General features: G+C 41.4%; 1 protein-coding gene across 1 annotated transcript; it reads right to left on the bottom strand.

Annotated features, from left to right (window-relative positions):
* Positions 1–5,315: 5,315 nt before the first annotated feature.
* On the bottom strand, positions 5,316–8,036 carry LOC110710618. Its single transcript, XM_021888944.1, has 2 exons — positions 5,604–8,036; positions 5,316–5,519 (listed from the first exon to the last, which is right to left on the bottom strand). Exons 1-2 carry the CDS (start codon positions 8,034–8,036, stop codon positions 5,316–5,318), a joined length of 2,637 nt encoding a protein of 878 aa, XP_021744636.1.
* Between the last annotated feature and the right edge of the window lie 3,981 nt (positions 8,037–12,017).

The following is a 12,017-nucleotide window of genomic DNA, read 5'->3' as shown; positions in this document are numbered from 1 at the left end:
CAATGTTAAAGCAATGCAAGCACAAAGAGAAGGGGAGGAAGAAACTAACTCATTGGTTCGGGCCCCCTTGGGAGCTTGAGCCCCCTGGGTAGAGATGCCGGTACACAGTGCGGAAATCGCCCAACTCCGATCTGAGACTTTCGAAACTTGTTCTCATATTGTCAAAAGAAGACCTCATGTCTTCGGTTGATTTCCTTAAGGTCTCGAATTCGGTGGTCATGCGGGCAAAATTCGCATTCATGTTGGCTACTTGCTGCTCAAAAGAGAGGTATGGGTTATTTTCACCCACACCTTGATCTTGGTAACCCTCTTGGTCCCTTTGTTGGAACTCGTGTTGTTGATGAAATTGTTGTTGCTGAAATTGTTGATGATGTTGATGTTGTTGAAATTGTTGATGATGTTGTTGCTGTTGTTGTTGTTGTTGTTGGAATTGTTCCTCACCGCCTTGGGCTTGGTCATCTTCTCCACCCGGAATCCACTCAAAATCCGGCTCAAAGACCCAATTCTCGGGGTCGTAAATAACCGTGGCTTCCGGATTTGGCAAAGTTGCATAGGGGCGCCTACTTACCATCCACGTGTAGGTCCTACCCTCTTCATCTTCCTCCAAACAACGCATAGCCTTGAGGGAGCGGATGTCAAGTGTCGTTGGTCCGGGAATGATTTCCAAATCTGCAAAATTAAGATCAAGAAAAGCAGCAATAATAGTGATCATCCCCCCAATTGTTATCACTCCACTCCCTGAGGATACATCATCTAGGTGGTCTAAAATCCAAGCCCCTAAGTTCAACCTCTCATCACCCTCACTCAAGTGCCAAAGAAAGAGCAACTCACGGTTAGAAACTACACCCGAACTATCTCCCCTAGCAAAAATAGTATTAGCTATTAGGCGCTGGGATAGTCTAAAGGCGGGGTGTACTATGGTCGTGGCCTTGTCGGTCCTAGGATCTCTAGTAAAAAGGCCGGTGATTTTTCTCCAAAAAGATCCCGGGTTATGCTTTCGGGAAGGCTTATCCTTAGGTCCGAATTTGCCATCCGTTGGCCACCCAAATGCTTGATTTACCTGTTCTATGGTCATCTTGTGATGGGTGTTCATCAATTGGAAGGTCAGGTAACGGGGGTTGTTGTGGTTATCTCGGTGGACATATAGTGAGGAGAGGAATTCTAAGGTAAGCCGTTTATAGGTGTTAGCATGCATTTCTAACCAATTTGGGACACCAGTTTGAAAAAAAAGTTGTCTAACATCATTCTCTACACCTAAGGCTTCGGCTACCTCATGGTTGTAAAATTTCGTTGGCCGAATTCTTCTCCTACTAATTCTTAGGTAGTTGTCCATGAAATCCGAATTATTAAAGACAATACCTAAGGTGTCCACTTGTGGTGGTTCGACGGTTGATGGAGGTGGAGGGTTTCTAAGCCTAGCGGATGAGGTGTTTCTTGGTTGGTTTCTTCTTGACATGATCAAATTTTTTTTAGAACACTTCAAGCAAGCACAACACCTAATGAACAAGTATTTGAACACACAAGGCTCTAAGTCTTCCACCTAACCAACACACAACAAGAACAAGCCCGAAAATTACCAACAATGATCTTATCAATTCAAACAATCAAACACCAAAATTGTCAATGTGCACAATTTACCAACAACAATTCAACAATCCAACACCAAAAGCATCCGTACTCACACAAACCTATCACCAACCAAAATTTCAATGCTCACAATTCACCCAAATTTTTTTTCTTTTATACTACTAAACTAACAACAATCACAATTACTTAACAAAATGTCAACAATTTCAACTATTACTACTCATAATATCAACCAACAAGCATTTAAACTATAAAGGAAGAGCTTGAGATTGGAAAGATTATACCAAGAATGTCGTGGGTGTAGAACCCGCAAATGAACCTTTCTAGTACTCCTTGTTGTTGATTGATGGCCCTTGTTCACCCAATTTGCTTAAAGAATCAAAATTCAAGAAACCCCCAAATCAATTTTGAAAGTTAGGGTTTGAGAAAATTTTGGTACTTTGGGGTTTTGATGGTGAAAGGGGGTAGTAATTTGTGAAGAATGTTGAAAGAGGGGTGAAAATTGTAGTTTAGAATGGGGATTTGAGTGAAAAATGGAGTTTGATGGGTGAGAATAAGGTATGGAGAAATAGTAGTAGTATGGAGTATGGAGTATGGAGGAGGAAGTAGAGTTTGAGTGTGAAAGAGGAGTGAGAATTGTGGGGTGGGGCTGCTGTAAGTTTTATTTATTTATTTTTATAGAAAAATCGGCATATTGCTGTTCAAATTGAATCTGCACGGACGTGCAGGTTTTGGCACGGACGTGCAGATTCCTGGCAGAATGGCAATCTGTTCTGTCCTCGAGTGCACGGACGTGCTGATTTTTGGCACGGACGTGCGAAGCTTCAGATTTCACCAGTCAGGTTCTGCCTTCGTCTGCACGGACGTGCGATGTTCTGCACGTCCGTGCATATCTGATGGTGCACGATTTCTTCTTCTTTCCCCCTTTTTTTTTATAAATACCTACAAAAAGATATATATATATATATAAATAAAATAAAAAGGGTTAATAATAATAAAAATAAAACAAATGAAATAATAATAATTGAGGGGGAGTGAGGAACTCGGGTTGCCTCCCGGAAGCGCTTCTTTAACGTCACTAGCTTGACGACATTGCGGGATCAAATGTTAGTGAGGAATATCGAACTTATCAAGGTGGACAACTTTTGCCTCTTCATTCACAAAACCGTCAAAGTACGCTTTTAGCCTTTGGCCATTTACTTTGAACGGTTCACCATTCTCTTTGGAAATTTCAATTGCACCATATGGGAACACCTTCTTGACGGTAAAAGGTCCACTCCATCTTGATTTTAGCTTACCCGGAAACAACTTCAACCGGGAATTGAATAGTAGGACCTTGTCACCTTCCTTGAACTCTCTTTTGTTGATATGCTTGTCATGCCAAGCCTTGGTCTTTTCCTTGTAGATCCGTGCATTCTCATATGCATCCAATCTTAGCTCTTCCAAGGCATGGAGGTCAAGTAACCTCCTTTCACCGGCACTTTGAAGGTCAAAGTTCAACGTTTTAATAGCCCAATGAGCACGATGCTCAAGTTCTACCGGTAAATGGCATGATTTCCCATATACTAGCTTGTAAGGGGTGGTGCCAATGGGAGTCTTGAATGCGGTGCGGTAGGCCCATAGAGCATCATCTAGCTTCGTAGACCAATCCTTTCTAGACCTATCCACCGTCTTCTCTAAGATCACCTTTATCTCCCGGTTTGAAATTTCGGCTTGACCACTTGTTTGAGGGTGGTAAGCCAATGACACCTTGTGCCTCACACCGTACTTCTCAAGAAGAGCTTGGAAGGACCGCTTTGCAAAATGCGAACCTCCATCACTAATGACGGCACGTGGCACCCCAAACCTCGGAAAAATGACCTTCTTGAAGAGTTTGAACACCACCTTAGCATCATTAGTAGGAGATGCAACCGAATCTACCCACTTTGACACGTAATCGACTGCCACAAGAATGAATTTTTCCCAAAAGAGGTTGGGAAAGGCCCCATAAAATCTATGCCCCATACATCAAAAATCTCCAACTCAAGAATGTTGTTCAATGGCATTTCACTTCTTCTTGAAATATTGCCGGTTCTTTGACACCGGTCACAAGCTTTCACTACACCCCACACATCTTTGAGCATGGAAGGCCAATAGAAACCACATTGTAAGATCTTTGCCAAAGTTTTGTTAGCACTCATATGTCCTCCACAAGGTGATGAGTGACACATTGTGATAACACTTTCAATTTCATCATCCGGGACACACCTTCTAAAAAGGCCATCAACACCTTGTTTAAAGAGCAAGGGGTCGTCCCAAAAGTATTGGCGAACATCATGAAGAAACTTCCTTTTTTGTTGATAGGTGAGGTCGGGAGGAAGAATAGAGCAAGACAAGTAGTTTGCAATGTCCGCAAACCATGGTGCCGGTACTTGAAGGATAGCAAATAGTCGATCATCCGGAAATGAATCATCAATTGGCAAGTTATCAAGATCACCTACAAAGATAGGCAACCGTGAAAGATGATCGGCCACAACATTTTCGGCACCCTTCTTGTCTCTAATCTCAATATCATAATCTTGCAAGAGCAAGACCCACCGTATCAATCTTGGCTTAGGTTCTTTCTTAGACAAGAGGTACTTCAAGGCCGCATGGTCGGTGAAGACTATGACCTTAGAGCCCAACAAGTAGGACCTAAACTTCTCAATTGCATGAACAATGGCTAGAAACTCCTTTTCCGTGGTTGTGTAATTCCTTTGTGCCTCATCCAATGTTTTGCTAGTATAATAGATAGCATGGAGCTTCTTGTCCTTCCTTTGTCCAAGAACGGACCCAACGGCGAAATCCGAAGCATCACACATAACCTCGAAAGGAAGCTCCCAATTAGGGGGTTAAATGATAGGAGCCGAAATCAAGGCCTCCTTCAACCTATCAAATGCTAGCAAACAATCATTAGTAAACACAAAAGGGGCATCTTTTACCAACAATTGAGTGAGCGGCTTTGCGATTTTTGAAAAATCCTTTATGAACCGGCGGTAAAAACCCGCATGTCCAAGAAAACTCCTTATCCCCTTCACATTTGTAGGGGGTGGGAGGCGCTTAATTAATTCAATCTTGGCACGATCTACCTCAATGCCCCTACTAGAAATCACATGACCAAGAACAATTCCCTCCTCTACCATGAAATGACATTTCTCCCAATTCAAAACTAAGTTCACCTCTTGACATCTTTTTAACACTTTAATCAAATTTGAAAGACAAGTGTCAAAAGATGAACCAAAAACAGAAAAGTCATCCATGAATACCTCAATTGATGATTCAAGCATGTCGGAAAAAATAGACATCATACACCTTTGAAATGTGGAAGGTGCATTACAAAGCCCAAATGGCATTCTTCGATATGCAAAGGTGCCAAAAGGACATGTGAATGTAGTCTTTTCTTGGTCCTCGGGTTGGATTGGGATTTGAAAGAATCCCGAGTATCCATCCAAGAAGCAATAATGACTATGTGATGCTAGTCTTTCCAATATTTGATCAATGAAGGGGAGTGGGAAGCGGTCTTTCCGGGTGGATTTATTCAATTTTCGATAATCAATGCACATCCTCCACCCAGTGACCGACCTCGTAGAAATGGTCTCACCATTATCATTTTTGATGATGGTCATGCCTCCCTTTTTAGGCACAACTTGAACCGGGCTAACCCACTTACTATCGGAGATAGGATAGATTATGCCCGCCTCAAGAAGTTTTTAAACTTCTTTTTTTACCACTTCCTTCATATTGGGATTGAGCCTTCTTTGGTGCTCAATCGAGGAAGCATGATCATCATCAAGTAGAATTTTATGCATGCATATGGTGGGACTTATCCCCTTAATGTCATCAATTTTGTACCCAATGACATCTCTATACTTCCTTAAAACAACTAGGAGTTTCTCAAGAGAGGTGTCATCGAGCTTAGCATTGACAATAACGGGATAATTCTCACTATCATCAAGAAAAGCATATTTAAGTAGAGGGGGAAGGGGTTTAAGTTCAACCTTAGGAGGAGGAGTAGTCCTCTCCTCTTTTGCCTCCACGTTAAGCACTTCAAATTTTATCACCTCGTGGGCCAAAGGTTGGTTGAGCAAGAGATCATACCCCTTTGCTTCTTCACCCTCCTCAATTAAGCTTCCCGTTAAGGTAGCTTGTAAAGGATCTCTTTCATACAATCTTTCTCGGAACTCTTCTAAGTCCCTCTCCAATGTGTCAATTCTATGAACTTCATCAATCAATGGCTTTTTCAAAGTTTGTGAGAATGAAAATGAAATTTTCTCATCTCCCACATTCAAAGTCAATCTTCCTTCCTTCATATCAATCACCACTCCCGCGGTGTTCAAAAATGGTCTCCCCAAAATGAGGGGTACTCTTGAATCTTCTTTCATCTCCATTACTACAAAATCACATGGCACAAATACTCTTCCAACTTGAACCGGCACATCTTCAAGAATCCCCAAAGGTAGCCTAATTGTGCGGTCGGCTAGTTGTAAGGACATTCTTGTTGGTTTCAAGTCTCCAACTTTCAAGGTCTTTGCAATAGAATAGGGCATCAAGCTCACACTTGCCCCAAGATCACATAAAGCGTCCATAGCTTCCAAATCTCCAATCTTCACCGGTATTGCATAGCTACCGGGGTCACCAAGCTTTTGGGGAAGCTTGTTTTGAATGATTGCACTCACCTCCTTAGGAAGGGAGATGGTTGCACTCTCTTCAAGCCTACTCTTGTTGGATAGAAGATCCTTCAAAAATTTTGCATAGGTAGGCATTTTTGACATAGCATGAAGAAAGGGGATGTTCACTTGAAGTCCTCTCATGACTTCAAGAAATTTTGAAAACTTCTCATTCAACTTCTTCTCTACAATTCTATGAGGAAACGGAATAGGGGGCTTATATAATCTCATAGGGGGCTTTTCTATTCTTTCTTCATCTCCCTCGTCTTTCTTTGTGGATCCCTCATCACTCTTTTGCTCTTTTCTCTCAACTTCAACTACTTCATTTTCAAAATCATCCTCACTTCTCACCACAACTCCCTCATCTCTCTTTTGTGGCTCCTCTTCACTCATAACCGGGCCCTCATAACCCCTTCCCGATCTCAAAGTGATAGCCTTAGCTTGCTCCTTTGGGTTCACTACCGTTGAGCTTGGAAAGTGACCACTAGGATTGGAGGATGAACTTCCAACTTGTTGTGCAATTTGAGCCAATTGGCTCTCCATTATCTTATTATGTGCTTGGAGTTGTTGGATGTTTGCATTCATCTCCGCATTGTTCCTTATTTGTTGAGTCATGAAAGTTTCAAGAACGGACTCAAGGCTAGTCTTTTGAGGAGGTGGAGGAGGAGCGGGTTGGTTATATTGTGATCTTTGGTGGTTTTGATCCCTTTGGTTGGGATGGCGGTATGAAGCTTGTTGGTTTTGAGAATGAGGTTGGTTGTAGTGGTTTTGAGGTTGGGTTTGATTTTGGTTGTAGTTATTTTGTGGGGGGCCTTGGTTGTATTGCTTCCATCCCGTGTTTTGTTGGGGCTTCCAACTTTGATTGTGGGATTGGGAGTATTGTTCATTCCTTTGCCCAATTGTCGTCGCTTGCTCTTGATTCGTTGAGTTGCAATAAGAGGACAAGTGATCATTTCCTCCACAAGTCTCACAAGACATGACTTGCGAGGAAGAGCTTGAGGGTGTGAGGGTGGCTTGATCTAGCTTGTGAGCTAGCATATCAAACTTTGATGCAATAAGATCTATTGCACTAAGATCATGAATTCCGCCCTTCTTTGTTTGAGGTTGCCTTCTATCACCTCCATATGCATAATGCTTGGCCACTTCTTCAATCATCTTGTATGCATCGTCCACCGATAGCTTTTTGAGGCTACCACCGGCCCCGGAATCAAGGTTGGCCCTTGAAATAGGAGTAAGACCGTCATAGAAGCTTTGTACAATGATCCATGATGTAAAACCATGGTGGGGGCATTTCCTTGTGTAATCTTTGAAACGCTCCCAAGCTTCACTCAATGTTTCATCAATGTCTTGATTGAAATTGGTGATCTTTCTTCTTAATTCGGCGGTCTTTTCCGGAGGACAATACTTTCCAAGAAAGGCTCTAGTGACTTCGTCCCATGTACTCAATGATCCCTCTTCAACCATTCTCAACCAATGTTTTGCTTTATCACGGAGGGAGAATTGAAACATGTGCATATGGATGAACTCTTCCGAAATGTTGTTTTGCTTGATGGTTGTACACAACTCAAGAAAGTTGTCCAAATGAGCAAAAGGACACTTATGAGGACTACCTCTGAATTGATCGCTTTGAATCATACGGATGAGTTGAGGTGAAAGTTCAAAGTTGTTTGCATTTGTGGTGGGAAGACGTATGCCACTCCGAAGTTGGAATGCGTTGGGGTGGTCATAGTCTCTTAACAATGGTTGAGGAGGATTCTCTCCCATGTTATCTTCTTCTTTAGTTCCAAAAACCTCTTCCGGATCGGAATCCGAATATACAATGGAAAACTCGGGTGTGCCTTGCAAGAGTCTCCTCACGTTTCTCAAAGTCCTATTTAGCTCTGGATCAACGGGAATAAGCGGTGATTGCTTACTCTTTCGTGTCATGCAAAGTCAAACAAAGCTAAGAAAAACGTTAGCAATGACTATCACAAGTTAAACACACATAAACAAAAATTAAGGTAAGAAAACTACTATACATATACACACATCTAGTCTCATTCAACAATAATACATTCAATGTGACTTTGCCTCCCCGGCAACGACGCCAAAATTTGATAGGCCGTCGTCGAGCCTACCAAAGATAATGATTCCTATCTTGGTCTCACTAACAATAGTAAGGGTAAGAAAGGGTCGAACCCAAGAGAGGCGTTGAATCAACCACCGAGTACTACCGTTTAAATAAGCTAAATGAATTCTAAATTGGGTTGGTTATAAGTAACTTCTTCTAATTCAATTCGACTAAAGCTAAGAGGAGATTAACAAAATTAAGAGGAATCTAGGGCTCGGGTTATACCACTCAACTTCATCACAAATCACAATTAGCATGCTACAATCAAGGTAAATTAATGGGACAAATTAGGGGAAGTCATCTAAAGCACCCAACTACTCTCTCAAGCTAGAGGGATTACTTGAATCGTGAATACAACCTACTCTCGTGGTTACATAGCATAAAACAAGTGTTAAAGCATAATCACGATGACATAAACATTCCCTTGACCGGTAATCCCTATTCTCATGGCATTTCGGGTCAATCAAGCATAAGGGAGCTAACTCAAGTTCATATCTCGATCCTTCGTTGAGAAAGCTTGGATAAATAGTTCTAGCAATGGCCATATACAAGAACTAAGCAATTAAACCACTTAAGCTCAACTAATTAACATCCCACAACAACCAAATTAGCACATGCAACAAGTAATTAGTGACTACATTGAGGGTTTTGCCCAAACCCTAGAATTTAGACTACTCACAATCCATGGGGGTTAAAGCAATTAAAGATTTCAAGCAATTCATGAACAAGTTCAAACTAAGGATTAAGCTAATTAACAATCCAAAACATGCAAGAACTAGAGAATAATTAACAACAAAGTAAAGAGAAGTAGAAAAGATGAGTAAGAAATGGTTACTATGAAGCTTCAAAGTGAGCAACAATGGTGGATTTTGTCTTCCACAATGATTGAATTTGAATGTTTCCAAGCTAATAATTGAGAACTAACTAGTGATTTGAGAATTTAATGTTCTAAGACTACAAACTAAGAGGAAAGCTCTAAAAAACTGCATAATCCCTACAAATGAGCTCAAAGGGGGTATTTATAAGACCCCCAAATAAAAAGGACGGAGAAAACAAGAATCGGGCTTGACTGCAGGTCCGCACGGACGTGCCAGATTCGGCACGGACGTGCAAGCATAAGCACGGTCGTGCCAGATTCGGCACGGACGTGCAGAGGGGGCAGAATTGAGGCAGAACGTACTGCTAAGAATCGAGCAGCTCCGCACGGACGTGCAGCTACATCTGCACGGGCGTGCTTAATTTGGCACGTCCGTGCAGGCCTTGGCAGAATGTTCTAAGTTTCTGGAGCACTCCTGCACGGAGGTGCAAGGTCTGGCACGGCCGTCCAGGGTCTTCTAAGCCCTGTTTTCCATCTTTTATTCTATATTGCTCCTTTCCTTGGCTTCTTTTAACCATCTTCTTGCTTCTAACCTCGGCTTTGTATCCATGGGCTCCATTTGGTCGTTCTTTTGAACCTAGAATCTTAACAAAAACACCAACAACCCGTGAAGCATAGGATACACAAAAATTGCATAATAATAGAGTAAAAATGAACCAAAACGCAAATTTTATCAAGTAAACTAGGTTCAAAACACCCTAAAATCATATCAATTAGCAAGTTATCAAAGCTTGAAGACACTTTTCATAAAAAATAAAGATGGCATCCTTTTGAAGAAGAGCATTTAGGGGTCTAGCAATTTGTGAGAAATCCTCGATAAATCTCCTATAGAACCCGGCATGCCCTAAAAAGGATCTTACTCCTCTCACATTAATTGGAGGTGGCAATTTTTCAATCACTTCAACTTTGGCCTTGTCGACCTCAATCCCCTTGCTTGATATCTTGTGACCAAGGACGATTCCCTCTTCAACCATGAAGTGACATTTTTCCCAATTTAGGACCAAGTTGACCTTCTCACATCTTGCTAAGCATTTGCCCAAATTGGACAAACAATCTTCAAATGAAAGGCCCCCAACCGAGAAATCATCCATGAACACTTCTATTTCGGCTTCAAGCATGTCTCAAAATATACTCATCATGCACCTTTGAAAGGTTGTCGGTGCATTGCAAAGTCCAAACGGCATTCTCCTATATGCAAAAGTACCATATGGACAAGCAAACGTTGTCTTCTCTTGATCATCCGGGTTTATGGGGATTTGAAAGAAACACGAATAACCATCAAGAAAGCAATAATAATTGTGCTTTGTTAGTCTTTCAAGCATTTGGTCGATAAAAGGAAGAGGAAAATGATCCTTGTTAGTGGATGCATTAAGACGTCTATAGTCTATGCACATCCTCCAACCGGTCACCGTTCTAGTTGAAATGAGATCACCATTCTCATTTTCAACTACGGTCATTCCTCCCTTTTTAGGGACCACATGAACGGGGGAACCCATCTAGAACTCGAAATGGGGAAGATGATGCCGGCATCAAGGAGTTTGGTGATTTCTTTCTTCACCACCTCCCCCATTTGAGGATTGAGTTTCCTTTGCCTCTCAATTGAAGGCTTAGCACCCTCCTCAAGTGTTATGTGGTGCATACATAAAGCGGGACTAATACCCTTGAGGTTATCAATGGTATAGCCCAAAGCACCTTGGTGGTTTCTTAAAATACCACATAACATTTGAGTTTGGCACTCGTTCAAAGAAGAATTCACTATTACCGGAAAAGTTGAATTAGGACCCAAAAACTCATACCTTAGGTGTGATGGTAGAGGTTTTAACTCTACCATTGGAACACCCTTACCTTCACTTGAGGTAGCTATTTCCAAAGCATCATTTCTTGTGATTCCCATGCATACTTGCTCAATGCTTTCTTCCGTACTTCCTTCAAGCATTTCTTCATACAATGTCATCTCCTTGCCTTGCTCACCTATCTTTTCCTTATTCAAAAGGACATTCTCAAGGGCATCGTTAGTAGTGAGCAAGTGCTCATGCATAGAAGTCACAATAGAATCAATAGTATCAATCATCATACAATTATCAAGACTAGAGCTTGGATATTTCATGATCTCATTCAAATCAAACTCTATCACCTCATCTCCTACTTTTAGTGAAATTTTAGCACTTTTAACATCTATTAAAGCACCCGAAGTAGCAAGAAAAGGTCTTCCTAGAATTATTAGAATGTTAACATCTTCATCCATCTCTAACACAACAAAATCCACCGGGATTACAAACTTCCCCACCTTTAGAGGAACTTCCTCTACCTGACCCTTTGGGAATTTAATAGAGCGATCGGCCAATTGTAGGGTGATGTTGGTGGGTAGAAGTTCTCCTATCCCAAGTCTTTGGTATACCGAGTATGGAATTAGGCTAACACTAGCCCCTAGGTCACACAAAGCATTATCAATTTGCATCTTGTATATTGCACATAGGATAGAAAAATTACCGGGGTCTTTCAATTTGAGTGGCATCTTGTTCATGATAATTGCACTACAATTCTCGGTGAGACTCACCGTTTCAACCAATTCACACTTTCTCCTTCCACTCAAAATATCTTTCAAAAACCTAGCATAGTTAGGCATTTGCTTGATAGCATCGGTAAAAGGAATTGAAAGGTGAATTTGTTTTAATGTTTCAAGAAATTTTCCAAATTGCACATGTAATTTGTTTCTAACAAATTTGTGAGGATATGGTAGCTTTTGCAATTGTTTTGT

This window comes from Chenopodium quinoa, unplaced genomic scaffold (genome assembly GCF_001683475.1).
Source record: "Chenopodium quinoa cultivar QQ74 unplaced genomic scaffold, ASM168347v1, whole genome shotgun sequence".
In the NCBI taxonomy this organism is placed as follows: domain Eukaryota; kingdom Viridiplantae; phylum Streptophyta; class Magnoliopsida; order Caryophyllales; family Amaranthaceae; genus Chenopodium; species Chenopodium quinoa.
This window is presented reverse-complemented; position numbering and strand designations above follow the sequence as displayed.